At 39.2% G+C, this 27,799-nt stretch overlaps 1 protein-coding gene across 2 annotated transcripts in view; it reads left to right on the top strand.

Moving 5' to 3' along the window:
- prkce (protein kinase C epsilon) overlaps nt 1-27,799 on the top strand; it is a 371,743-nt gene that overhangs the window by 272,474 nt on the left and 71,470 nt on the right. For both annotated transcript variants that reach the window (XM_062971287.1, XM_062971291.1), the window contains exon 10: nt 5,551-5,724. In XM_062971287.1, the coding sequence (XP_062827357.1) occupies nt 5,551-5,724 (174 nt within the window). The remainder of the gene's footprint in view (nt 1-5,550; nt 5,725-27,799) is intronic.

Genomic DNA, 27,799 nt, shown 5'->3' with positions numbered 1-27,799 from the left:
AAAATGTGGATGTTCGCTTCTTTTCTGAACAAGGTACACCTACACTTTAGAATTAATGCAGTGTAATGCCACTTTAACTACCATAATACATAGTACAGTATAGTAATATATAATGCTTATAGGAGCCCCGGTGGCGAAGTGTGTTAAAGCACTCAGCTGCTGAACATGCAGACCGAAAGGTCCCAGGTTCAAATCCCAGGAGTGAAGTGAGCGCCCGCTGTTGCTCCAGCTCCTGCCAACCTACCCTGTTTCCCAGAAAATAAGACATCCCCAAAAAATAAGACCTAGCAGAAGTTTTGCTGAATTGCTAAATATAAGGCCTCCCCCGAAAGTAAGACCTAGCAAAGTTTTTGTTTGGAAGCATGCCCAGCACCTGCCAAAAAGAACACCAGAGCATGCAGGATTGGTAAATGTACATACCAGTTGTACATGGAAATAATGGTAGTAACAAGAAATTCTTGATAGGATTCAGTTTGTCTGGTTATGTTGGTTTGTGATGACAACTACTGTACAGTATATAATAAATGTTCATTTTTTGTTCAACAATAAATGTGAATTCTTCTTCATAGAAAAATAAGACATCCCCTGAAAATAAGACCTAGAACATATTTGGGAGCAAAAATTAATATAAGACACTGTCTTATTTTCGGGGAAACACGGTAGCAGTTCAAAAACATGCCAATGTGAGTAGATCAATAGGTATCGTTCTGGCGGGAAGATAACAGCGCTCCATGCAGTCATGCAGGCCACATGACCTTGGAGGTGTCTACAGACAGTGCAGGCTGTTCAGCTTAGAAATGGAGATGAGCACCAACCCCCAGAGTCAGACATGACTGGACTTAACGTCAGGGGAAACCTTTACCTTTATAATGCTTATATTTTGCAATGCTAATGATATATTATATTGTATGTACGTATAACCTGTAAGCCACCCTGTGTCCCCTTCGGGGTGAGAAGGGCAGGATATAAATGTCGCTTATAAATAAATAACTTTATTTTTCTATTCTGCCTCCATAGGGACTTGGGGCGGCTGACACAGGGCGAAGCCCAAAAATAATAAAACAGAGTAAAACAGTAAAACAGCATATTCAAATGCATAAGTGGCTCAGTGATGTAGAATCAAGGGGGTTGTAGCTTTAGAAGTCTCAGGATTGCCTTTTCCATTTAATATAGGGACCAATCACAGCCAACCTGCAATTCACAAGTACACTTTACAGGCTAAAATCCTTTTTGTTTTTCTTCAGAGTTCCTCTCAAAATTGTGTCTCAAAATGATTCCACGCTTCTAGCCACCATTTTGAGAGGGATTCTGACTTAGCAGGTAACCTTGTAGGTAATTAGGAATTCTGGAGGGAGTACCAGGTATCTTTGCATGGGGCAGGGGGTGGGTGAGAGAAAGGGATGCTTCTTTACTGATTGCCAGACAGACATGGAGCCCCCAGTGGCGTAGTGGATTAAAGCCTTGTGACTTGAAGGTTGGGTTGCTGATCTGAAAGCTGCCAGGTTTGAATCCCACCCGGGGAGAGCGCGGATGAACTCCTTCTATCAGCTCCAGCTCCATGCGGGGACATGAGAGAAGCCTCCCGCAAGGATGATAAAAACATCAAAACATCCGGGCGTCCCCTGGGCAACGTCCTTGCAGACAGCCAGTTCTCTCACACCAGAAGCGACCTGCAGTTTTCTCAAGTCGCTCCTGACACGGCGGGGGGGGGGGGGGGGGAAGCCAGACAGACATAACCTGAAAATCATGTCAATTTGGGAGGAAATTGGCAAACTTTGTGGGACCGATGGCCTGAATTTTCTCTCTCCCCCTCCCTAAAGGTTATTTTGTGGTTGCTTTCAGCACGAGTCACCAGTGAATCTGTTGCCCCATTGCTTTGCAGTTTATTTGAACTCCCTTTCAGTTGTATATATGTTCCTTCTGCAGCAGCTCCAAGTTGTACGGGAACAATTCTGGTGATGGACTCTGGTGTCAGACTAGAAACAGCAGAAGAACCAAAATGTTATCATTTTAAGTGAGAAAAAAATTCACGGTGAGGGGCTTGGAAACCATGTAATCTGCCAAGTACTAGGAGAGGGCAAAAAATGAATCCCAGTTTCCCAGAAATAACTCATTATATGTATTTTCCAAAGGCAGAATTAAGCTCATGAATTGCTGGTGGGATGGGTTTTATAAACAGACAATAGATTCCATAAATCAATTCCTCCTTGACCTTCACAAGATCTTCTCTGGAAGGTTTGCGGTATATACTTGGCAAGATTATGGCAGGCTACAGGAAAGAAAGAGAAGGCAGAGGAAAGAAGAACTTCTTGTAATATAAACAGAATACTGCTCACAGATTTTTTTTTTCCATAGCAATATGTCCTCTGAGCCAGCAGTAGTCTTGTAGACCAAAGCTTTACAAATACTTCATAATGATGAAACACTTTTAAGACACGCATCACTTTGTGACACAGTAATTCATGTTTACTAGAAAACCAGAGGTTTAACCAACCCCTTATACTGTAATAACGAAAGGTTGGGGGATATAACATATCTCATGAAAACCTTTCATTTATATTTTTCATGATATATGATTTGAAAGATTTAAAACATATATTTCTACGAGAAAAAAAAATCCACATTTTTTTCTGTGCAGGGAATCCCATTTTTGCAAGCAACTTCCCCCTCAAAAGTGTTGTTTTTCAAATGAATCCTTTTTCAACAGGGAGAAGATTCTTTAAAATTTCTCTTCTCCCTAGCAAGAATGAATGATTATAGACATTCTTCCACATTTGCGGTTTTGACTTTTGTGGATTTGATTATTCATAGATTTTATTTAAAATTGAATTCAGTCCCCGGTGGTGCAATGGGTTAAACCCTTGTGCCAGCAGGACTGCTGACCAACAGGCTGACAGTTTGAATCTGAGGAGAGCAGGTGAGCTTCCTCTGTTAGCTCCAGCTCCCCATGTGGGGACATGAGGAAAGCTTCCCACAAGGATAGTAAAACATCAAACATCCGGGCGTCCCCTAAGCATTGTCCTTGCAGATGGCCAGTTCTTTCACACCAAAAGTGACTTGCAGTTTCTCATGTCGCTCCTGACACAATTTTTAAAAAAATGTTCTCTCATATCATTGTGACTTCATGGTCAACTTCCTCCAGCCATGCTAGAGATGTCTAGAAAAAACACCTTTCTAGGACATCAGTGGACATTGACCACAAAGTAATGCTGGAAAACCTCTACCTTTATAGCTAGGCATTCACACAAGTATTTTGCATTTTTTTCACTTTCACTGTGGTACTGTGCCCCTAACCCCAGCAAATGTGGAGGTCAGGCTTTCCTGTGATTTGGCCATGTCTTGGGCTTTTGTGAACTGCCGTCCAAAAGATCTTGATAAGCAGAGCAGATACTTCGCACCCCTTTAGGTGCAGATGATTATCTAAATCCGTACTCAAATGTTGCATGTCTTATATAAGTACCTATCTTTAAAGTTCCCTTCTATCAAAACTTGATAGTTTTTTGAACACTTTTAATAGAAGAACAGGTGGCCTCCTTGCACTCAAAAGAACTGTAATCGTAACTAATACCAGTGTATCTTCTATAGAGCCCGCGTTGGTGAATAATTCTCTTGTTTCTAAATTGGATTACTTTATATATTTTTCCAAATGTCAGCATTACATTATGTTTGTTAACTTGAAAGTATGTACATGAATTGAAATGCTAAGCTACAGTGGGTGTCTTCTGCCGCTGTACCTGAGTGAAGAAAGTGCTCTGTAGGAGGGTTGACATTTCTTCTCCCTGAAGGCAATCCTTGTTTTTGCGTTCTCTGATTTTGAAAGTCAAATCGTTTTGTTTTTGTACTTACCAGCCACTGTGCAAACTCAACAAGGCATGAAAAGTCTGTTTATTCTTCCTCCTACCCCTTCAGCACAAAGTGGAGTTGCAGAGGTGATTTTAATGATGATGGAAGTGGCAGTCTTGAGCCTCCTTTTCTTAGCACTCATGTGGCTTCTGGCTTTTAGTAAAACTTGCATGTTTGCTTCTTTTCCTAACAAGGTTCATGGTGATTATATGAAATCTGCAGTTGCATCCATACTGTTTGACATAATTTGAACTGCCATGAATTAATTACAATATGTATAATTAATTATAATATAATCATGAATATAATTTGACATCATTTGAGCTGCCATGGCTCAATTCTGTGGAATCCAAGTTGTAATTTATTTGTAATTTACAAGGTGTTCAGCTTGGGGCCTCATCAAACTACACTTCCCAGGATTCCATAGCATAGAGCCATGGCAGTTAAAGTAGCATCAAACTGCATTAATTCTACAGTGAATTTGTGCACCCTACAATGCCTACATGACCAGGATGTCTATAGTTAGGACTGCTCCAAGACATTTTGCTTCCTGGGGCACAGTAGCAAATGATCCCACCTAGTTTTATCTACATAATATCCAAAATCAGCCAAATTATTTGGAATCTGTGGCCAGGGCCGTAGCCAGAAAAAAATTTCGGTAGGGGTTTTGAAAATTTCGGGGGGGGTTTAACCCCTAGCACACACCCCTCCCCGCTACAAACCTGTCAATATCTGCTTGAGATAGTGCCTGGAGGGACTCTTAATGTTTTGTGTTTGATAGACTTAGCATGGGGATTTGGTTAACCAGTTAAAATTCATGAGTAAACCAGGTTTTTTTTATAACCTGAAAATTTTTTTGGGGGGGGGGGTTGAACCCCTAAAACCGCCCCCTCGCTACAGGCCTGTCTGTGGCACACTATCTCATAATCAATTCTGTCCACCACCTCTAGTAACTATTATTGAATAATAATTTTCTGCTTTTCCTGGCTATCCTAAATTTATTATCTAAGGAGGGCAGCTCAGACTATCTAATGATGGTGCCATCCTTGTTCATAGTACTATAGCTGATTAAAAACCTTTTAAAAATTCCTAATTACATTAAAGGCCACACACAATGTTTATACCACAAGCTAGGTGTATTAAGAATGTGGATTAGTTTTCTGTCTAAGAATAATATCCTGCACCAAGTATATAAATCTGAGCTTTCCAAACTTTATGTCTTGATACGTTAGTGTGCAAGCTGCAGTACATAAGTGTTTTGCTGGCACAGTGTGTTAAAGCGCTGAGCTGCTGAACTTGTGGACCGAAAGGTGCCAGGTTCAAATCCCTGGAGCGGAATGAGCGCCTGCTGTTAGCCCCAGCTCCTGCCAACCTAGCAGTTCGAAAACATGCAAATGTGAGTAGATCAATAGGTACTGCTCCAGCAGGAAGGTACGGCGCTCCATGCAATCATGCTGGCCATGCGACCTGTATCACCAACATTAAATGTTTGGAAAGCTTTGGTACACATCATGAATGTATGGAGATATGCAGTCTTGAGTGGGCCATAACTCCAATGGCCACAAGCTGCTTTAGGTTACTGTTATAGTTTGTATGTAGGGCTTCTGTCTCCACCACTAAATTGAGGCCTTAATTTTGAATTTTGTCAAAGCAGTTTGAGCAAAGAAGTAAAGCACAGGCACATTGAAATCTTCCCCTTTATTTTAGGTCATGCTTGCTGAGCTAAAAGGCAAAGACGAAGTATACGCAGTGAAAGTCCTAAAGAAAGATGTCATCCTACAAGACGACGACGTGGACTGCACAATGACAGAAAAACGGATTCTGGCATTAGCACGGAAACATCCCTACTTAACACAACTCTACTGCTGCTTCCAGACCAAGGTGGGTTAACGAAATCTATTCCCTAAGTAAGGTAAAAATCCTCTACAAAGAATTGGTGTGCTTGCCCATGGAAAATAACTCAAGAGAAGTTTATTTATTTTATTTATTTATATAATTTATATACCGCTCTTCTCCCCCAGGGGGACCCAAGTTCAGTACTATCAAGTTTACTTTTATAGTACAGTCTTTGGTCCCATCTACACTGCATTTAAATGCAATTTGAAACTGCATTGTATAGTCAGTGTAGACTGATATAATGCTGTTCAGTGCTGGTAAACTGCATTATATGAGTCTACTTCTTTTTCTTCTTTACTTGTTCAGACGTTTTCAACCCTTCATGACCTCATGGACCAGTCCATATGAGTCTACATTGACCATATAATACAGTTGCAAACAAGTGTTGATGGGACCCTTGTTAGTGGGGGATGGAAGTAGTAAGACTCCAAAACTGTGGCTCTTCTGTGCTTTCCAGTCAATGCATCTTAAGTCATCCAGATTCAAGGTGTTTCTTGTTGAGATTGCCATTGTTTTCTCCTTAAACTGAGAGACTGCAACTTTCCAAATAATTGATTTCTGTGGTTGGGGTTACTGATTGGTTTTGGGCTACAGTTTGTGTTATAGGTTGTTTTGGCGTACTTCCGTCCATTTGCTTGTTGTGCCAAAATACATCAGTGCAGCCAATTCGTGGATGGTGGTCATGGAAAATTAGTCTCTGCTCCCTCTGTGGGCCCCTTCCCCCCAATATATAATTTATAGAACGTTTTAATCTGAATTTTGTGCTTGGATTTGTGTCCATTACTGTGCATTGTTTCACTCTCAATATTTCCTATGCATCAAAAAATTCTCAATCCACCAGAAAACTCTGGTTTAAACACCATTGAACAAATAGATAGTTGTTCTGTATGGCCGCTCAAGTGCCAGAAGATGGCACTAAGGATACAACAAAAAAAATCCTTCAGTTTTCTCTTTTGCTTTCCCCCCCTCTCTTTGTGAAGGAAATTACTGGTTACATAATTCTGTACAAATATCAGGATCCACTTTATTTAAATAAATGTTAAAGTTATTTTAAAACTGTTCTGCTATATACCAAGAGGAATGTGAAAATTCCATTTGGATCTGTTTTTTCATAAATCTGTATGAGTGTTTTCTTTCTGATTTTGTCTTCCATTGTTTCCATAAGGCTTCCCCCAACCATTTCCCTTATAAATTATCTAGGCATTTAAAAACATTTCCCTAAAATTATATTTATATGCTTCTTTTCTTCTCCATTCATTGTAATGAATTTTTCAATTCTATGTATTATTACCTGTGCACATTTTAAAATACACACATTCTTCATAAACATCTAAGAGCCTCAAAAATTGTGAATTTTGGTAACAAAGAACAGATTTTTCTTGCAACAAAATTCAGTTGGTGCGCAAATGTTAATTTTATCAAAACTGTCAAATGTAATGATATTTTGATCTGTGTTAATATCAATATGGGCACAAAACAGTGGCATTTATATAGTAAAATTGCAATTTTGCACATAGTCTGATTCTAATGTAATATCTCTGTTTATCATCAGTAGGACAGTTGCCTAGTTGGCAATGTGTAAGAGCCCACATTCCCAAACCTATAATTTCTATAAATGGGAGTACTTATTGTTAAACTATCCAGAATTTTACCAGATCAGGAAAGCTTCATGTTAATTTCAAACTTTCATGTCAGTCCAATTCAGAATCTGTAAATCTTTCAATAAAAATTATTTTTTAAAAAGAAAGGGGCCGTGATGGAGCAATGGCTTAAACTGTTGTGCTGGCTGAACTGCTGACCTGAAGTTTGGTGGTTCGAATCCGCGAGATGCAGTGAGCTCCATCTGTCAGCCCTAGCTTCCCATGCATGGACATGAGAAAAGCCTCCCAGCAGGATGGTAACCCATCCAGGTATCCCCTGGTTAACGTCTTTGTAGATGGCCAATTCTCTCACACTAGAAGCAACTTGCAGGTTTTCAATTTGCTTCTGACATGATAAAAAATATAAAAAATAAAAAATCACCTATTAAATGTGCTTTAAATTTGTCTAGATAAGATAATAACAAAAGGCGCACTACACTGACCAGTTAACTCACTTTCAGACTGCTATTCAAGAAATTGGTTTTGCTGTGCAGATGATTACATAGGAAATCCTGGAACCAGTTTGAGGCCCGGATGGTGATTACAGAAACCACAAAGCACTGATGCACATTGGGCTTCTTTTTGTGTGATTTCATGTGAGCTTGCTGTCTAGCCACTGTAGTTTAAAGCTAGCTTCGAACAACATTAAATTATCAATGTAGATTGTGTTTGGATTTGGATGTGATTCTACTGTTGTGGTCAGTTCCTGGTAACTTGAACCCACTGATATGGAAAGGATGGCCCTCCAAACTTCTTCCAGTTCCAGGTCCCCCCAAGAGCTTGTTTGTTTCTGAACCCTGATAAACTTCACTATTATGGCATTAGTTTTATTTGTGGCAAATGATTCAGCAGATGGTATACAGCAGATAAGCATGCCAATCCTTTCACCAATGGGGTCCATCATCCCCTCACAAACAGTGGTAGAATTTGGCATCTAAACAGTTACTTCTAGCCACTCTATCCCCAGCCATTACTGGCCAAATGGAGCTCCTGAACTGGAGAGATCCTCCAAAGATAAGGCTGATGGAAAATTGACTCCCAAGGTTTATACAACTCCCATATCTATAGGTCCAGTACACACAGTTTCATTTACCCCCATCTGACAAAATATGTCCTCTCTTGGCACTTTCTAGATCATCCAGCTTGTGTCTATGGTATTGATGGATCAAACTGAATATCCTATGTGTATTGACTATAAATGCACATTTGGAAGTCTGTAGTCACTACCTTGCTAAATGTGAAGCCATAAACTTTCAGCCTCAGCTCCATTTTCCTAACAAGGACCTCATAATGCACAATAACAACCTGCCATATAAAATTGTGGCAATGGAGTGAGACATCATGCGTTGGAAGGACTGTGAGGACAGCTCTGTTGAAATGCAAATGGTTGCGATTCTGTGTAGGCAATATCATCATCTTTACAACATATTAGAAAGATCTGTGGATTAAGGGCATGTTTCAAACATTGCAATAATGTGTTTCCCTGCAACTTAGAAACACAACTTACTAAACTCAGCAGACGACCAAATTCCTTACATGTTTTTGACTGCAGTTCAGAGAAGGAATTTCATATCAGAAATCCTAAATGGCATCTGCTCTGGAAAAGGCAGAGCAGGAATAGCAGTGGCTGGTTTTCATCCCGGAACAATGTAAGATAAAGAAAATTTGATAAAAAATAAAAGATTGTATACACCTTAACTTTATCTTGTTAAAATATCATCAAGGTATTTGCACTGGATTTTTACACTAGGAAAATCTGTGACAGCAGCTGAGTTGACACAAACACAGAGCCAGAAATCTTCAGAATTTTATCTTATCAATAATGAGCAAATCTGCTGCGCAGTCACCCATCTTCTTTACTGCATGTTTTTATCCTGAAGTTGGATGACATTAGCCGTGGATTCCCTACTGACTGAGGGTTAGATTAGATTGTGATATAGATTTCTGTTAGACTTGGGCTGTTTCTACACAACTGGATCATAATATGATAAAAGAAATCCAATTCCACTCCAGAGAGTCTCCACATGCACACCAGGAACCATGAAAAATGTGTAGATGGGGCCTTGGAAAACCCTGCTGATCCAGGAAATTGCCTGGGTGAACTTAGGCGAATCATTCTCTTGCTCAGAATATCTTTCCCATAGAACAGTTGTGATGATAAAATGAGGTTAAGAAAAAAATGTGCACTGCCCTAAGCTCATAGGATGAAAGGTGCCAGTCCCTGAGAAAAAACCAGGGTATAAATATGATGGTGATTTGCTGTAAACCCAGCTTGGGAAGAGGAGGAGAAGTGTGGTGAGATACTGTTTTGATGCCACCTATATCACAAGGTTGCTGCACTTATGTTTTAAAAAGAGGAATTATCTATATCTGTCTGCCTTTCATTAGGATAAAGTTGTTTTCTCTTTGCAGAAACATCTCTCAAATAGCTATTATGTACAGGTCCCATTGACAAACTGTGTCATGGCAACTTTGCAGTGCTTGATTAATGGAAAGCAACCCTAAATTTATCTTTTAATAATAGCCCGAGGGGGGAAATATGTTGCATGTGATTTAGAGGGCAAATTAGACTGTCTGGCTGGTGACTCTTACAGTTGTCTGGAGTAATCAATGATTTGTAATCTATTTTAGTTGATTGTCTTATATGTAGGTTGCTAAGCAGCTCAACTTGTCGTCTAGATTCTGCTATATGGATGTAATCCATTTAAGGTGCATTTATATTGTCCAATATTTCTGTCGTGTGTCACGTCAGAGCCTTGCGAGGGCTATATTTCATGTTCTGAACCTTGGTGGCTGTCATTTATGATTGCCAGAAGTTGTTATGAAATTCTGCATTTCTGTTACATAGATCAATAAGTAGATAGCTAGAAGGCAATTTAAAATACTCAGCAAATAGTTGCCCAAAAGATTTCTTATCCTATAGGATATGATAAAATACTGACTGAGCCATGGCAAAAGAAAATGTGGGTTTTGGTAACAAGCATTTCATTTCAGTCCATTGTTATTAGAATTTACCAGTTTTCTTTTACCAAATGCTTGTGTTCATACTTTAAATGGAAAATGCTTTTAGTTTGGAAAATTCAAATGGGAAGAAACTAAAACTGACAGATTCACCAAGTTCCAGAATTTTCATTTCAAACATATTAATACTGAATTATAGTTACCATCTCTGCATCTTTCAGATTATCATATCCATAACACCATATGTGCCTTAGGGCCATCATAAGTTAGAAAAGTACAAAACAAAATTTTAAAATGTAAAAACAGTTATTTTTTAAAAAAATGAAACAAAATAGAAACAGTGCCCTCCAACCCAGTAAACTCTCAGTCTACTACATGCTATTAAAAGCCAAAGGCTCCTTCAATAAAAAGGAGTCTTCTTCCTGCTGGCAGAAATACATATATATGGCAGGCAGATACAATATGATGATTTCCATGCCAGGAATCCATTCATATTTCAAGAATTTCCCAAAATGTATTTATTTATCTTTATCCTACCTTTCTTGCAATACAGAGACTTGAGAGGCTAAAAATGTAAAATAATGCTATTGAACTTAATGCAGATACATTAAAATATAAATATGGAATAAAAACAATTGAGCAATGTATGCTTAATTCTGGAAAAAAATTGCAAAAACTTGGAATGTGGAATGTGGATCTAGCAGACTTTCCCATCCCTTGTGTTTGGTAGTACTAAATTTAGTACTAAATTCTTTGGTAGTACTTTCATGTCTTACTGTTACTGGAAACTTACCAAGTGCTGATTCAAAGAGTTAGTGGAATTCCCACAGCACAGAAAGATGAGCCATGTGTGCCTTTGCTTGCTCTCTTGAGCATGAGTGTCGCATCCTGCGCTTTAACTGTTGCAAATTTTAAAAAATGTTTTATCATTCAAACTTTTCTAGCAGTCAGGCAACCTTGAACTATACATATTACCAAATGTCAACATTCCAAAACGTACAAAAATGCATTTGCTCTTTTGAAGTATAAATCCTCTGTACCTTCTTCACTGTTGTCTCATTTTGAAGTGATTTGCACTATTTTTCTACTAAGGGTGCTGAACATTTCACTTCTGTATGCTTATGGTTAAAAAGAATACCCCAAAATGAACATTTCTTTGATGGAAAGAACTTGAAATCTGAATATGGAAACATCAGAAAGTGAAACATTTATCCATCCAGGCCTAAGACCTTGTGTGATTTCCTCTGAAATATTAGGGTTTCCACCTGTAAAATATTCAAATGCCTTAGTTCGGAATTCTTCTGAGGGGGCTCCTAATCCCATCAGGTCAATTGATTGTGTTGTTGAAGGCTTTCATGACCGGAATCACTGGGTTGTTGTGGGTTTTCAGGGCTAGTTTCCAACAGACCTCACAACCTCTGAGAATGCTTGCCATAGATGTGGGCAAAATGGAACATGGTCATACAGCCTGGAAAACACACAGCAACCCAGATCAGTGGATTGATCAATCAATCAATCAATCAGTCAATCACCCGGACTGTGGTGGAGGCTCCTTCTTTGGAGGCTTTTATGCAGAGGCTGGATGGCCATCTGTCGGGGGTGCTTTGAATGCGATTTCCTTCTTCTTGGCAGGCGGTTGGACTGGATGGCCCATGAGGTCTCATCCAACTCTATTATTCTATGAGTCTATGATAGACAGACAGATAGACAGATGAAACAGGCAAGAATAGCATGGCCATTGTGACATTAGTCAAGCTCTACCTACTGAATTTGATGGAGATCAATGTGTGGACATTTTGTTTTCAAACCGTTTTTCAAATTCGGATTGGAAAAAAACCCTTGAAATTTGGAAAATGAAATGATAGGGAATGTGAAAGTGACACATTTCCTTACTCCTAATTTCTAGAAGATATCATTCTGATCACTTGGTATCTCGACCAAGCATTGGCAAATCTGTGTTTTCCCGCTATTATATGCATTTTGATATACATCTTTTGATTTGCAAATCCATCAGATGAGAAGGAGTCGATATCACAGTTTAGCTGCCCTTCTGGTATGTATGTAGGTTCAGCATGGAAAGCTTGTTTTCTGTGCCAAATAAATATTTTTGTGTAAAAACATGTGTTTTTCTCAGATTGAGAAGATTCTTGACCCTCCAGTATTCTCATTTTCAAAGTTCCCCAGCCATCAGAAATCCATTTTTGCCACTCCAAATATTTTTGAATATTCTTTCCATCCCAAGTTTGTAGTCTAGAAAATGAATACAACTCTCAGAATTCCCTATGCTGGGTGAGATATCATGAGATTTTAGTCGGAAAATAACTTTTCCAAGCTGTAAGCTTACTAAAGTATTTTGTTTGGAAAGCTTTTGTTTTATTCGTTTCCCATTTGTATCTTTCTTCAAACATTTTGGATGTTTGCATTTATTTAAATAAGACATTTGCAATTTATATGGTAGGAGCTTTGCTGCATTGTGATTTTGTTTTTAAAAATCCCTCTCTTTTCTATGTTAACTGTATTTTATAGAAATATATGTGTATATCCTGGAGAAAAAGTTGGAACCTTTCTGTACTTGTTTGGGGTCGAAAGAGAGGAATAAGCAGGGTGGCAATACTGAGCAAATTCTGGTTGTTGTTATTGTCCCTCAGACAGAAGCCCCTGTTGTATCCAGATTGTTGACCTGGTTTCGGAAATACTTGCTGATATGTTGTCCTTGGAAAATTATTAAAGCCTGGTTAGCTCACTGAAGCTCTATTGTTTCAAGCAGCCCTTTTTGTTTTAACACTTAGAGTGAGTATTAGTCAGCTCAAGCTCATTAAGACAGTATATGTGTCTGTGTATATATACAAGTGGCTGAGAGTTTAGAAATGCCACCAGCAATAAGAGGTCATTTTCACCAGGGTTCTTGAAAATATCAATGAGTTACGAATTTCATACAGCTCTCCAAATGTTACAACCTTCTGAAAACCACTCTCTCTTCCTGTGGAGTAGAAGCAGTCGGTAGCTTGGATGTCAAAGGGATGAGGAATCCATGCTGGGTGTGAGTCCAGGTTTTAAAACTGGTGTTGAACCTTTTTCTCCCAAACAGTGTCATTACCTTGGATAGACCATTTGAAGTTTGCACTAAACCCACAACTATCACACACAGGCCACCAGTTGCTACGTGTCCAGGTTGGTGTGTGCATTACTTTTCTACATGGAGTAGCCGGACTGGGTTGTAGCATGTCCTTCATGTCAAGCGCAATAATTTCTTAGCAGGGGCAACACCTTATCCTAAGTCTACCTCACTACCTGGCCAAGGATGCTATATGTCATCAACTAACCCTCGGAACTGGATTAGGTATACAGTTTAAGTGTTTCTTCTCAAAGTATTGATACTAAGGAAAATGCAATACAACAACTATACTATCCTGAACATACCCTCTCTCATCTAGATCTGGTTAGTGACAGGATAAATAAATAAAATAAACAAACTTTATTTATAACCCGCCCTATTTCCCCGAGGGGACTCAGGACAGTCTCTAACCAAAAATTGGCAAACATTCAATGCCAGAAATAAATAAACAAATGATTACCAATAAAACAACAAAAATACTTATATCAACAAAACAAATACTCAAATGATTGAACAAAACATGAACGTCCACCAGGGAATACTTGAGAATTTAAGAGAGGTTTAGGAAGGAATTTAATGAAATTCCAAAGAGCCACTGATGCCTGCCAAAGTTGATAAATCTTAATCTTAGATCTTTAGATTAAAACTAAGGACTTCATTCCACAAGCAATCCTAGACGATTAAAGATCACATAGCATAACCTTTCTTAATGTAGTATCAAATTAGTCTGACTCTTATCTCCTATTAGTCACTAGCCTGCATGGTCAGTGGCCAGAACTGCTAAGATTTTTTAAAATCTTAGCAGTTCTGGAAGAATTAAAACATACATTTGGAATGAGATGACATTATCATATTTTGGTTATATGATGAAGATTATCAAGGACAGGGAAATCAATTTAGAGAGAAGCCTGTGTTTCCAGAATTGGCATACACTTCTGGATCCATTTGTAGTAAACACTGAAAAAAAAATCTCTAAAACTGAAATAAAGGTTTTGAAAAATGCAACCTTCTTATGCAGTTCTTCTTATTTAAGAATTGCAAACTGTAAAAAATGGTGTTGATGGTGCCATAGTCATATGATTATGGGAGAATCCCTTAGGCATGTGTTTATAATTTAATTTTCCTTCAAATGAATAACTTTGTATCCTTGAAGAAATGTTCAGGAAAAAGCAACTTTGGCAACTTCCCTCCCTCCACCCTGAAATATACTTGGGATCCCCACTCCCCTGCACTTTAATATTTCAAAAGATCAAGGGTGGGCAGGACAGCCAGTGTAATCTATAGTTTTTTTACCATGGGAAATGGCAGGGAGCTTATAAACAGTTATGTTTGCATCCTGAATATAACTTTGCAGATGCCTTTGCTGTTTTAGTTTTTAAAGAAGGCTTCACACAACACATGTCCTGATTTCCCAGTGTAGGGCAAGGTTGAAAGAGAAGTTGCATGGGAAACCTGTGATTGCATACTGTGATCCTACTTTATTTTTCAAAACTCAAAACAAACACTGGAAGCTCTCCTTTGGACCAAAGCAATAGTGGAGGATTACTTTGAAAGGCTGTCATAAGGAAGACAGAGCAGGCTTGTTTTCTGCTGTCCTTGAAATTGAGACTCAGAGTAATGGGTTCAAATTACAGGAAAGGAGATTCCACCTGAACACTGGGAAGAACTTCCTGACTGTAAGAGCTGTTCAGCAGTGGAACTCTCTGCCTCATGTGGAAGCACCTTCTTTGAAGGCTTTTAAACAGAGGCTAGATGGCCATCTGTTGGGGGTGCTTTGATTGTGCTTTTCCTGCATGGCAGAAGGGGGTTGGACTAGATGGCCCTTGTGGTCTCTTCCAACTCCATTATTCTACGATTCTACTTCCTCTCCATTTTATTTCCCAGATTTGAGCAGATTCAAAAGACCACAATCCCTCTGCTCCTTGTAGTATATGACATTGATAGCATGCTAAAAATGAATTCCACTTTGGCAAGAAGGCCTAGTTAGCTCTTTACGCTGGCGCCTTCTCCTATCAGTTTGCTGTCTACCACCACCATCATCTTCCCAAGCAGAGATAATGGGTTTTTGATTTTCCTATCCTCCCTCTTTTGGCTTTTGAAGTTGAGAGACTCAAATAAGTGTTGCCCATATCTGAAAGGCATTGTGTATATTCAAATGATGCCATGGAGAGAAAAGTGCATCGAGGTCCACATCTTGATTTGAACACATAATTTAGACATAATTGTCAGTCCCTTCCAGTCATTTGGAGCAGCACACGCTGCACCCCTCTATAATACCATCAGGCAGTATGGGATGTGGTTCAGCTAGGATTGGCACGTTTTGGCAGTAATGGAAGGGCAGAAGAACCAGTGTGATGTTTTGGTTCAAGCTTTGGAGACAAGGGTTTGAATCCCTTCTCATTCAAGGACACACACTTGATGGCCTTGAGCAAGTCACATTCTCCCAGCCTTAGGGGAAAGCAAAGGCAAACCCTTTCTGAACAAATCTTGTCAATAAAACCCTGTGACCCTTGGGGTCACAAAAGTCGGAAATGACTTGAAAGCACACAATACACAATTGTGCTCTTCCCTGCCAAATCAGGGTTGCTGAAGCTTTTTATATATGCCATCTGCGCTGTGGACCCTCAAGCACAATTCCAAGGCATTTCCTTACCACAACTAAGAATTAAAGTGAGAATGGCCTTTACTAACAATAGCATCTGCTTTTTCAGGGTGCAACAACCAAATGGATGACGGGAGTTGTAGTCTAAAACAGCTGTTGCAAGGCCAAACTCCTCTTCTGTTAAATAGCTGCTGGCATTAGGAATCATGTTTCACATGGATTTTGCACTGTGATTAAGAATGTGCTTCAGGCAAGTTACTGCTTCTGGGACAGAACTTCCTGATAATTTAATTAGCATTGCTTTGATAAGTGGTTGTGAGTTATATTTAGGTTTTAGCTGTGCTCTTGGGCTTGGGTAAGAAGAACTCTTTACCGTTATCATGTTCATTATGGAAGAAGTGACACTGTCGTTTTTCCTTTACCATTTCAACTTTGTGTGTTCAATTCCCTTTCCTGCACTTTTGCAAAATATAGCTAATTGATTCATCACTACTCATTGCATCTGAATGCCATGGGGAGGGGCTTTCTGCTATTTTGGGAATTATCCCAAAACAGAAAAGGAAAAAAAGGAAAAGGAGGCAGCTGATAATAGTATGAGATTTGGGTTGCTGTGAGTTTTCCAGGGTGTATGGCCGTGTTCCAGAAGCATTCTCTCCTGACGTTTTGCCTGCATCTATGGCAGGCATCCTCAGAATTTGAGGGGTCTGTTGGACATTAAGTAAGTGAGGTTTATATATCTGTGGAATGTCCAGGGTGGGAGAAAGAACTCTTGTCTGCTTGAGGCACTTGTGAATGTTCCAATTTGCCTGGGGGAATCCTTTGCAGGGAGGTGTTAGCTGGCCCTGATTGTTTCTTGTCTGGAATTCCCCTGTCTTCTGAGTGTTGTTCATTTTGGGCTGTCCTGATTTTAGAGGGTTTTTTTTAATACTGGTAGCCAGGTTTTGTTCATTTTCATTGTTTCCTTTCTGCTGAAATTGTCCACATGCTTGTGGATTTCAATAACTTTTCTGTGTAGTCTGACATGGTGGTTGTTAAGAGTGGTCCAGCATTTCTGTGTTCTCAAATAATAGGCTGTGTCTAAGTTGGTTCATCAGGTGCTTTGCTATGGCTGACTTCTCTAGTTAAGTTAGTCTGCAGTGCCTTTCATGTTCTTTGACTCGTGTTTGGACACAGCATTTGGTGGTCCCTATGTAGACTTGTCCACAGTTACATGGTATACGGTAGACTCCTGCAGAGGTGAGAGGATCTCTCTTGTCCTTTGCTGAACATAGCATTTGTTGGATTTTCTTAGTGGGTCTATAGATAGTTTGTAGGTTGTGTTTCTTTATCATCTTCCCTAAGCGGTCAATAATTCCTTTGATGTATGGTAAGAACACATTTCCTCCGGTTTCTTGGTCTTGCAGCCCTTCTGATGTCTGTGTTTAGAATGAGATTTCTAAACTGGAGCTTTGGCCTTGAGCTTTGGTTAAGGATCTGAACTTTGGATGTTTTTATTGAGTGAAATGGCTGAATTTTTCCAGATACACCCAACCCGAAATTACCCTTCTGTGGGAAAAAGCCAGGAAAGAATTGTTCCTGGTGATGTGCCCAAAGAGATTAAATGCTATGCCCACAGTTTAGGCTAACGTTGTATTGTTATGATTCTTTTAAAAAGACCTGTGGTGTGGTGCATATAATTCTAAGGGCTACTTTGTGAACTCAACCATATAAGTAAAATAATACTTACACTTCGTTGTTCTTCATGCACATTCCTCTGTTATGGTGACCATTCATTGCTCATGTGTTGCTGTTTTATAAAAGGCACTTTAAAAACTCCTAATCAAAGTATGTCCCTCTTTCTTTTGCCAGCCATTGTTGTAGAAAATGATACCCTCCCTGTACAGCAAAACACAACACACAATCTACTGAGACTGTTTTCTGATCAGAGGCAACCACCTAAAACATTGGCCTCTCTATATTTGCTGGGGTTGGGGATACAGGATCCTTGCAAAAGTGGTGAAAATATGAACAAAATAACTCTATAGTCTTGGACTAAGATAGCAAAGGAAGTTGAATCTATCGTAACCTGCCTAGATAGGTGCGTATTCTCTCTAAGAATCCTTAGGTCTTCCAATGCCACTATAACACTATGTAACAAAAATTGAAATACATTCTGTTCCTGGTTTGAAAGTGTTGTTTTCTGTTTAACTGTGTGGTACATACGTATGAAAGTAGTTGTTATATTCCAGAAACTTCGTTTTTGTAGCTGCTACAAACTATGTTGAATTGTTTGAGACTCTATGAGATATTAACTGAAAAACTAGAGCAAAACGTGCTGCAGGATGTCCCACAAAAACAAAGTTTTTGCCGTTTATAAACCTTTTCCATTTTGTTTTTATGACAGAACCAATTAGGACATGATATTTATATCCCAGGAACAAAAATCGTGTTACATAGTGTTATCAGTGCTTGGCAAAATAGGTCATAAAGCATTGCTGGGGGACCTAGAAATTCCTAGAGAGAACATATTATTCAAATCCATTAATAATCAAATCTGCAAAAGTCAAAAACACATTTGGAGGACTGATTATACACCCATGCGCTCGCCTAAGAGTTTCTTTTGCTTCAAACTCCTACACTTTAGAAGAATTTTGTATAAATTGTTCACATATCTAAATCTGAATGCAACTTGATCTAACAAAAGTTATCACTTTACTTAATACCTGCAAAAAGGAAATGTTCAGGAGCAGAGCTTGGAAAAGTTATCATTTTAATCTGCCAGAATGTCAAGTATTAAGACTGGCTGCATTTTTGGAGCAACATTTTCAAGCTTTGCTTAAGGAAATAACAACAACAACAACAACTTTATTTTTGTACCCCGCCTCCATCTCCCCGAAGGGACCCGGGGTGGCTTACATATGGCACAAGGTGCCTAAAACAACGCATAAAATAAACACACAATAAAATACAAAATAAAACCACTAGTATATATAACAACAGTTTGAACTCAGGACAGCGCCAATAATCTATAATGTCATCTGTCGTAAAAACATGGCCAACTGTAAACAAGAAGAAAGGAAAGGGATAGTCAAGTTGTAGCTAAAGAACAAGGGAATAGGATAAAAGTTCTGTGCTGTATGAGAAAGAAAAGCCTTTTCAGCACCACCACTAGTCACTGATCCCTTCCAAGTAGTAAATTCCTGTAGTAACTAGAAGGGAAGTAGGAGAAAGGGATAGTTGACCGACAGTGCCTGGGCTTTGCTCATTGTGGATTGTGGCCTTGTGGAGGTGGTGGTGGCATATTCCAATCAATTTCATTTCTAAATTTAACACGTACATAGAAAAAGTTTTATATGGAGGTTATAACTTCTAGAATCTTGCAGACAAAAAGTCTCTATGCTGGTCCAGATCCTGAGAGCTGTAGTCCAAAACAGAACTTTTCCAAGCTGTGGATCTAGAGTTGTCTTACTGCTTGTTTGATTTAGGTTCTCTCAAGTTTTAGACATGGTCATTACTTGCCCAGATTTCAGGTTTTCATGTAAAACAAACAAATAACTCTTAGACTTTTAGAAGCAGAGATGAGGGACAAAGTATAGATACAAGTATGATGTGAAATAGTAGCTGCTTGCTAGTCAGTGAAGCCACTAGTCAGTGAAACCACTAAGGTAGTGGTTCTCAACCGGTGAATCCTCAAATGTTTTGGCCTTCAACTTCCAGAAATCCTAACAACTGGTAAACTGGCTGGGATTTTGGGAGTTGTAAGCCAAAACATTTAGGGACCCACAGGTTGACAACCACTGCACTAAGGCCATTTTGTAAATATATTTGGGCCTGGAAAGTCCAGTAGAGCTTTTCTGTTATTTCAGTAGATCAAAAGTTCCTTTCAAAGTTATTTGTTAAGTTCATATCCACTCATTGAACACAGTGATGCTTACTTCTGAGTAAACACATGAAGATTTTTTTTAAAAGAAACTTACGTAAAAGGTAGAAAGCATTCATGTGTCCAGAGGGAAACAATAGAGTTCCCAACTTTTCTATAGACATTTGAGTCATTCATATAATAAAAAGAAAAATCTTCTAGGGCTCTGAGATCATGAAGAGTGTGTTTGCAGAGCCAGTGTTTGTATCCTTCTGTGGTTGGTTGCCTTAGTTTGGGAATACTCTAGATGTACAAATTGTTCTTTATTTAATAGTAAAGGAGTGCACATAAAACTCATCTGCTCTTGTCCAGCAAAGAGAAAGCTTTTGAAATTATTTATTTTTGCATGAAATAAGCAAAAGATTTGCATACCTTGAATCCATATAAAATCTACCTGCTATAAAAATAGATGAAGCTGCCATTCGATGCCATATTTGAGACAATGCTTTCCTTATCAACAACTATGTGGGTTGGAGTTAAGAACTGCTTTTCTTACATGTTATGGGAGCAACTTCTTAACAGTTCCTGCAGTGAGGTGTGAGCTCAACTTGAGAGCCCTGCATCATCCAATGTGCTGTTCTTTAAAAAGAAAACTGCCTACACCACAAAATGTGGTTTTTTGAACTCTTGACCTTTCTGTCTACCCTTTCACTTATTTCGTGGAGGAGAGAGCTTTTAGCAAGTCTCTACCATAGGCTGCATTTTGAACAAAGGGCATTGTTGCCAATGCACACCACCCACACACCCTCTTCCTCTTTGCCATTAACCACAGGAAAAGTTGGTGGGCAATAATTCAAAGTAAATATTTCACTATTTGTCTGGAGCACCCTTTTGCCCCAAATAAACTCACAGATATCTTGTTCCATTTAAAAGATGTACTTTCTCACTCTGTGCTATATTTTCTAAGAACTCTCAGTTCGTTTCCTTCTACTGATGTCTACTGATGCTAATTTCCAGTAATTGCCATGTGCAAGGTTTTCGTTTCTGCTAATCCCTTATGGTGGTCCCTACATCCTCGTCTTAGAGCTCTGCTTCCTGTTTTGTGGATTGACTATGAATGTGATTTCATTGGGAAACATGGAAATTTGGTGGGAAGGAAAAACTCTGTTGACAGGGAGGGAGTGAAGTGGGGGCAAAATAATGCCCTGGTCAGCTCAAGCAACAGAAAACTGTTGCAGCCTTTCTTAACTTCTCCTCCTTATTAATAACTTGCTGACTTGACCACTCTCTGATCTTTCTGGATCATGTGGTCCTAATTGACATTTGTGAAATGTTAGGACAGTAGGATAAGGAGGTCTATTTATTATGCAATCTTCTCATTTACACTTTCCAAAAATGCACAGTATTCACTATAAACTCCTGGTAACAAAAGAATAAGCTTCTGTTTAAAAAAGAGACCAATGTTTCCCATGTTTCCCCACACATTACTGTCCTGAATGATGGGACACAGTTAAGGGTCCCTCCAGAATGATACATTAAGTTGTATAATGTAAACTGAACAATATATAATGTACTAGCTGTGCCCGGCCACGCGTTGCTGTGGCGAAATATGGTGGTATGGGAAATAAAGTATTGAGGAATTGGTGGTAGTTAAGGTAAAGGGTAAACGTTTTCCCCTGACATTAAGTCCAGTCGTGTCTGACTCTGGGGGTTGGTGCCCATCTCCATTTCTAAGCTGAAGAGCCGGCGTTGTCCGTAGACTCCTCCAAGGTCATGTGGGATGACTACATGGAGCGGCGTTACCTTCCCGCCGGAGCAGTACCTATTGATGCACTCACATTTGCATGTTTTTGAACTTCTGGGTTGGCAGAAGCTGGAGCTAACAGTGGGGGCTCTCTCCGCTCCCCCAATTCAAACCTGTGGCCTTTCAGTCCAGAAGTTCAGCAATTCAGCGCTTTAACACACTGCGCCATCAGGGGATATTATTTCCTAAAGGTTGTGAATATACAATATTTCTGATTGGTTTTTTTTCTTTGTTGGAGGCAAGTATGAATGCTGCAATTAGGAAAAATGATTAGGATGTAATGGCCTTGCAGCTTTAAAGCCTGGCTGTTTCCTCCCTGAGTAAATTTTTTGTTGGGAGGTGTTAGCTGGCCCTGATTGTTTCCTGTCTGGAATTCCCTTGTTTTCAGAGTGGTGTTGTTTGCGATATTTTATGTGCTTCTACTGTCTGTGGCCCTGAGAAAACAGGATTTGCCAGACTTTGATGATGGGAATACTTTGTTGGGAGGTGTTAGCTGGCCCTGATTGTTTCCTGTGTGGAATTCCCCTGTTTATTTACTGTCCTGGTTTTAGAGATTATATTGTTCTGCATTATTCTATCCCAGTAATTATTTCATATTAAAGAAGAATCTCACTTATCCAACATTCGCTTATACAATGTTCTGGATTATCCAACGCAGTCTGCCTTTTCATAATCAATGTTTTTGTAGTCAGTGTTTTAAATTCATTGTGATATTTTAGTGGTAAATTTGTAAATACAGTACAATAGAGTCTCACTTATCCAACATAAACGGGCCGGCAGAATGTTGGATAAGCGAATATGTTGGATAATGAGGAATTAAGGATAACCCTATTAAACATCAAATTCAGTTATGATTTTACAAATTAAGCACCAAAACATCATGTTAGACAACAAATTTGTCAGAAAAAGTAGTTCAGTACACAGTAATGCTATATAGTAATTACTGTATTTATGAATTTAGCACCAAAATATCACGATATACTGAAAGCATTGACTACAAAAATGCGTTGGATAATCCAGAACGTTGGATAAGCGAGTGTTGGATAAGTGAGACTCTACTGTAAATACTGCATAGCATTACTGCGCATGGAACTACTTTTTCTGTCAAATTTGTTGTATAATATGATGTTTTGGTGCTTAATTTGTATAACGATTACCTAATTTGATGTTTAATTGGCTTTTCCTGAATCCCTTCTTATTATCCAACATATTCACTTATCCTGCCGGCCTGTTTACGTTGGATAAGTGAGACTCTACTGTATATTTCTAATCTTATATTATCTGCTCAGAACTGGATTATCTGAGGCCCCTTCTACACAGCTGTATAAAATGCACACTGAAGTGGATTATATGGCAGTGTGGAGTCAAGATAATCCAGTGCAAAGCAGATAATATAAGATTATAAATGGGTTATATAGCTGTGTGGAAGGGCCTTGAGTCTACACTGCCTTATAATCCAGTGCAAATTAGATAATCTGTGGAAGAAGTCTAAGTGAGGCCTAAATCTGCCTGTCCCCTAACTGAAACCTGGCTGTCCCTTGGTTGCTAGGCAACCAAGTTGGCAGAGATTAGCCCTCTAAACTGGCAGCAATTGGATAAAAAAAATTATTGCTCTCCCTCTAATTAGGACTTTATTTTTCTTTTCTTTTGGTTGTATCAACCTTGAGGCGTGGATGATGGGTTGTGTTGTCAAATTTTGAGGTTGGGGGGCCTGTACTTTTGTTGTTTTGTGAATTGCCGTGATGCCATCACTCTTTTATATATATAGATTTTTGTTGCCCAGGTTTTGTAACTCTCCATTAAACGTCTGGAAGTGAAATTAAGTTTTGAGTTCCTATCTTGGGAGAAAGGTGAGATAAAAAATAGAGTATGTAAATAAGTTAAGAAAATAAACAGATTCTGCGTAGTCCTTAAAATCTTCCCATTGCTGCAATACTTTCAATGTATAGATTAAAAATGCATAGGACAACCACAGCCCTTTGAGATAAGGGAGGCATGAGGATAAGCTTTGTGGGAGTGTCATGTGTCTCCCAACCACTATCCTCCTTTATGCCCACACTTTCAAACATTTTAATGGGAGTGTGGAGAACCAAAGTCTATGGCAGCAATGGCCCAGCTGTACAGTATTTCTGCAGCTTAAGTGAAGTTCAAGAAGCCAAGCCGGTTGCTTATAAAAAGAAAATGCTTTATTGTTGAAGTCCTCTCCTCCCTGTTTTCCTCCTTGTCAAGGTTAACACTGCCTTCCTACCCTGGCGCCGCCTTTGTGATGTGTCCCTAGATAGTTGGAGCAATCTATTTAAAACTATGTTCAAGACTCTGCCAAACTATTGGTTGCTGTTTTATTTTTCATGCCGGCAGAGAGAACTTAAACTCTCTCCCTTCCTTAAAAAAAAAGTTTGTTAATTGTTCTGCTAATTTGTTAAGACACTTTATCTCTTAACCATTTCACAATTTCCCTGTGACTCAATACTATAAATCTCTTACAGTTTCTAAGGGGTCTGACCAGTTCATTTGAAGGAAGGAGTTTGAAGAAAGAGCAGGATTTCATTTTCTCTTCTACCACACTCAAACGCTGTCCGCCAAAGCCATAACAATTGCTCTAGACATAAGCTAGACCAAAAGTCTGTGATGCTCACCATCTTGTTTCCCTTAATAGCTCATTAGATAATTTTACGAAGCTCACAAATAGAGTGACAATGTGGCATAACAGTTGGGCGCTTGAATCCTATTGTGAGTTCAGACTGAGAATTATGTTGCCTTCCAAAAATAGTTACATTGCAATTTCCAGTAGCCTTAACCAGCATAGCCAATGGTCTGAGGTGCTTGGAGATGCAATTCAGTAACATTTGGAGTAACAGATGTGTTTTTTTAACATCTGGATTTATTTATTCTGTGTCTGCAAAATAAGATAGCAGTATGCTAAAAATGGCCCAAACCCTGCATTATGAAGGTGCATTGTCAAGTTCTATCACATGGAACTATGCCATGCCCCCCAAAACACAACTTTTTCATGTTGCTCTCTCTCTCACACACACAGGCATATAGAAGCCAATAGAGAACAGGGGGTGGTCAAAATTGCCTCACAATTGTAGCCAGACACATAATAGGGATGTAATGTTTTATATTGGGACTAGGAGGTATTAGAAGATGCCTTCTTTATTGCACAGCTATTTAGGCATATAAGTAAATTCTACATCCTATCTCTTAGAATTATTTTCCTTCTTGTCAGCTTATTTGGAGGTCCTGGTCACCATCCTCAGGTCACATGGGCTCTCAATTTGTGGTCGGTTGTATAGTGCAGCAGGCAGATTTTGCATCATCTCTTTATTTACGCACTCTTAAGTCATAGAATCTTTGGATATTTAATAGGGTAGAATGAGCAGACTCTTAATCTTTTAGGCCATATGTTATGCTGTACTTTGTTATCTTTATGCTTTGCAAAACATGCCATAAGGGCTTCAGAGGCTTACATTTAGGAGCATATAAGCTAAATGAGCACTTAACCTGTAACATCATCATTGTTGTATTCCTAGGCAGGCACATAGGTAGAAATTACTCAGTTGTCCAGTCCTCTTTGCCATATGCTCCATGAAAAAGGTAGGGATTTTAGCAGAGACCTGTTATTATGCAAGAAGGCTAAAGAATTCAAGGTGTAACAATGACAAAAAAAGGAGAGGGGTGACACATGCAGGTATAATCTGAACTTTTGTCTGAGTATGACATTAAGAGGAGGTTAACTGATATTTGCATGTGCCTTACCTGCTGAAATCCATGCAAAGAAGAGTCAGTAGAAAATAGATCATGGAAAAAAGATTAAAAATATAAGCTAAGGATTTAAATAGCAAAATCCCAGAGATTTGAGTTTTGGCTGAGTTTATGTAATGTTTAGATCACTTATAAATGTGCCAGGCAGTTACTATTGGCATATGCAGGCAAGAGGCTCCAGCAATTTCAAATGAACTATATCCTGCCTTTCTCAGTCATGAACTTGGCATCTTCTCTGAAGTTACAATTTAACAGGATCTCAACGTGTGTAATGTTTTGTTGTAATTCCCAGTAATTTGATATACTCTGGAGTCACCTTTTAAATATGTACTGACCTTCTTCAAAAATGTGCTGACTTCTTCGGGAGGATGACTTTAAAACAAAAATATTGCAAGTGAGCATAAAGTAGCCAAATTTCTCAGAGGATATACATTTTGCTATTTCTGCTCCTCTTTATAATTTCAGATAAATTAGTTCCCAAAGTCCTAGTCAGCTATGTGTGGGTGATCTGTTTGGGAGGAACAAATGTTTTGCCCAGTTATAAGGGGGAGGATTAAATATTTATTCAATCAATTCTTCCAGCATTTTGAGTAATGTTTAACTTTCAAATTTACTTGAGGATAGGAAGAGAAAAATTTATATCGGAAGAAAAAATTGCACATTGGTTGTTTGTTATGCTAACTAGCAAAGGGCACATTGCCGGAACTTCCATATTACAAGGACACTGTGAACTAGAGTAGTGCTCAAATCCTGTTTCATCTGTTTCTTTCTTGGTTTTGTATCGTTCCGTCCATTCAGATGTCACAGAATGGTACAACCCCCTGAAAACAAAAGAAGCAGTGAAACTAAGGAAAAAGGGGAACGGTAGCCATTTGGTCAGCTCATTTTCGGCGCTTGGCTGTAGGCTAGCTTGCAGGGCCTACAGTTGAGCGCCAAGCACTCAGTAGCTCATAGGCCTAGCTTGCAGGGACTACAGTCGAGCATCAAGCACTCGGTGCTCAAATGTAGATCCTGCAAGCCGGGCCTACAAGCCATCAAGTGCTTGATGCTTGTAGGCCCTGCCTACCAGGCCTGCAATCGAGTACTCAACTGTAGGCTCTGCAAGCTGGGCTTACGAGCCATCGAACACTTGGGCCTGCTCAGCTGTGGGCCCTGGCTTGCAGGCCCTGGTGCTTTTCAGCCCAGGGCCCAAAAAATCTTAGGTTTTTTTGGACCTTGGACGGAAAAGCCCAGCCCATTGGTATAAGCGCCTGTTTCCGTAAGCGGTGGATGGAAACTGGGCCAAACGAATGGTACAAATAGAAACAGGCAGTGATTCCATACAAATGCACAAGACTATGTGAACCTGCTACAGGAAATCTACCCATGTGTCCCAAGCCAATCAGTGTCAAGGTGTGAAAGCAGATACCAAAACTATACCGCATCTCTTTAAATTAAGCACTTTTACTTTCTCCCCTCTACGTTGAGCTGATTTTAACATAAGGAACAGTTATCTCCATGTCACAGATTCTATGGATTCAATCATCCCTGGCTTAATTTTTTTAAAATTCCAAAAGGCAAATTTTTATTTTGCCATTTTATATAAGGGCGTCAAAATTTGTACACCAAGTGGCCATAGTGGCACATGCCTTTGTTACATTCCGTCTAGATTACTGTAATGCACTCTACATGGGGCTGCCTTTGAAGTGTGCTCGAAAGCTTCAGGTGGTCCAAATAGCTGCAGCCAGTTTCACAAATGGGCTGGCTACAGGGAGCAGACAACCCCTCCTGTTGTAGCAGTTCCAATGGCTGCCAGTTTGTTTCCGGGCACAATTCATATGGCTGGTTATTACTTTTAAAGCCCTAGACCAGGCTTTTGCTGACCACACCCCCTTGTATGAACCTGCCCGGGCCCTGAGATCTTTAAGAGAGGCCCTTCATTCGATCCCACCTCCATCTCAAGCTCAGCTGGTTTTCATTTCAGGCAAGCTTTTAAAGAAGAAGGTTTTTAAGATCAAGTCAGGGGTGCTGTAGTTTTTAGTTTTGATTTTGTTTGTATGGATTTTAACTGTGAATTTTTAAATACCGTTTATATTTAATTCTGTTTTAATGTTTGTATATTTTTTATTTTAAATTGTATTGAACTGCTTTTAATGTAAGCTGCTTTGAGTCTCCTTTTGGGGAGAAAAACCGAGTATAAAATAAAATTATTTTATATTATTATTATTAATAATAATAATAATAATCCCCCTGTAGGTGCCACCTTGTCGTGGTGGTGGTGGTGGTGGTGGTGGTGGGGGGGGGGGGCTTAACTGTTCAATTTGCACAATTTGGACAGAAAAACAAGAAAACTCAT

The sequence above is a fragment of the Anolis carolinensis genome, chromosome 1, assembly GCF_035594765.1.
Source record: "Anolis carolinensis isolate JA03-04 chromosome 1, rAnoCar3.1.pri, whole genome shotgun sequence".
Taxonomy (NCBI): domain Eukaryota; kingdom Metazoa; phylum Chordata; class Lepidosauria; order Squamata; family Dactyloidae; genus Anolis; species Anolis carolinensis.
Note: the sequence above shows the minus strand (reverse complement) of the source record. Positions and strands in the feature narration are given on the sequence as shown.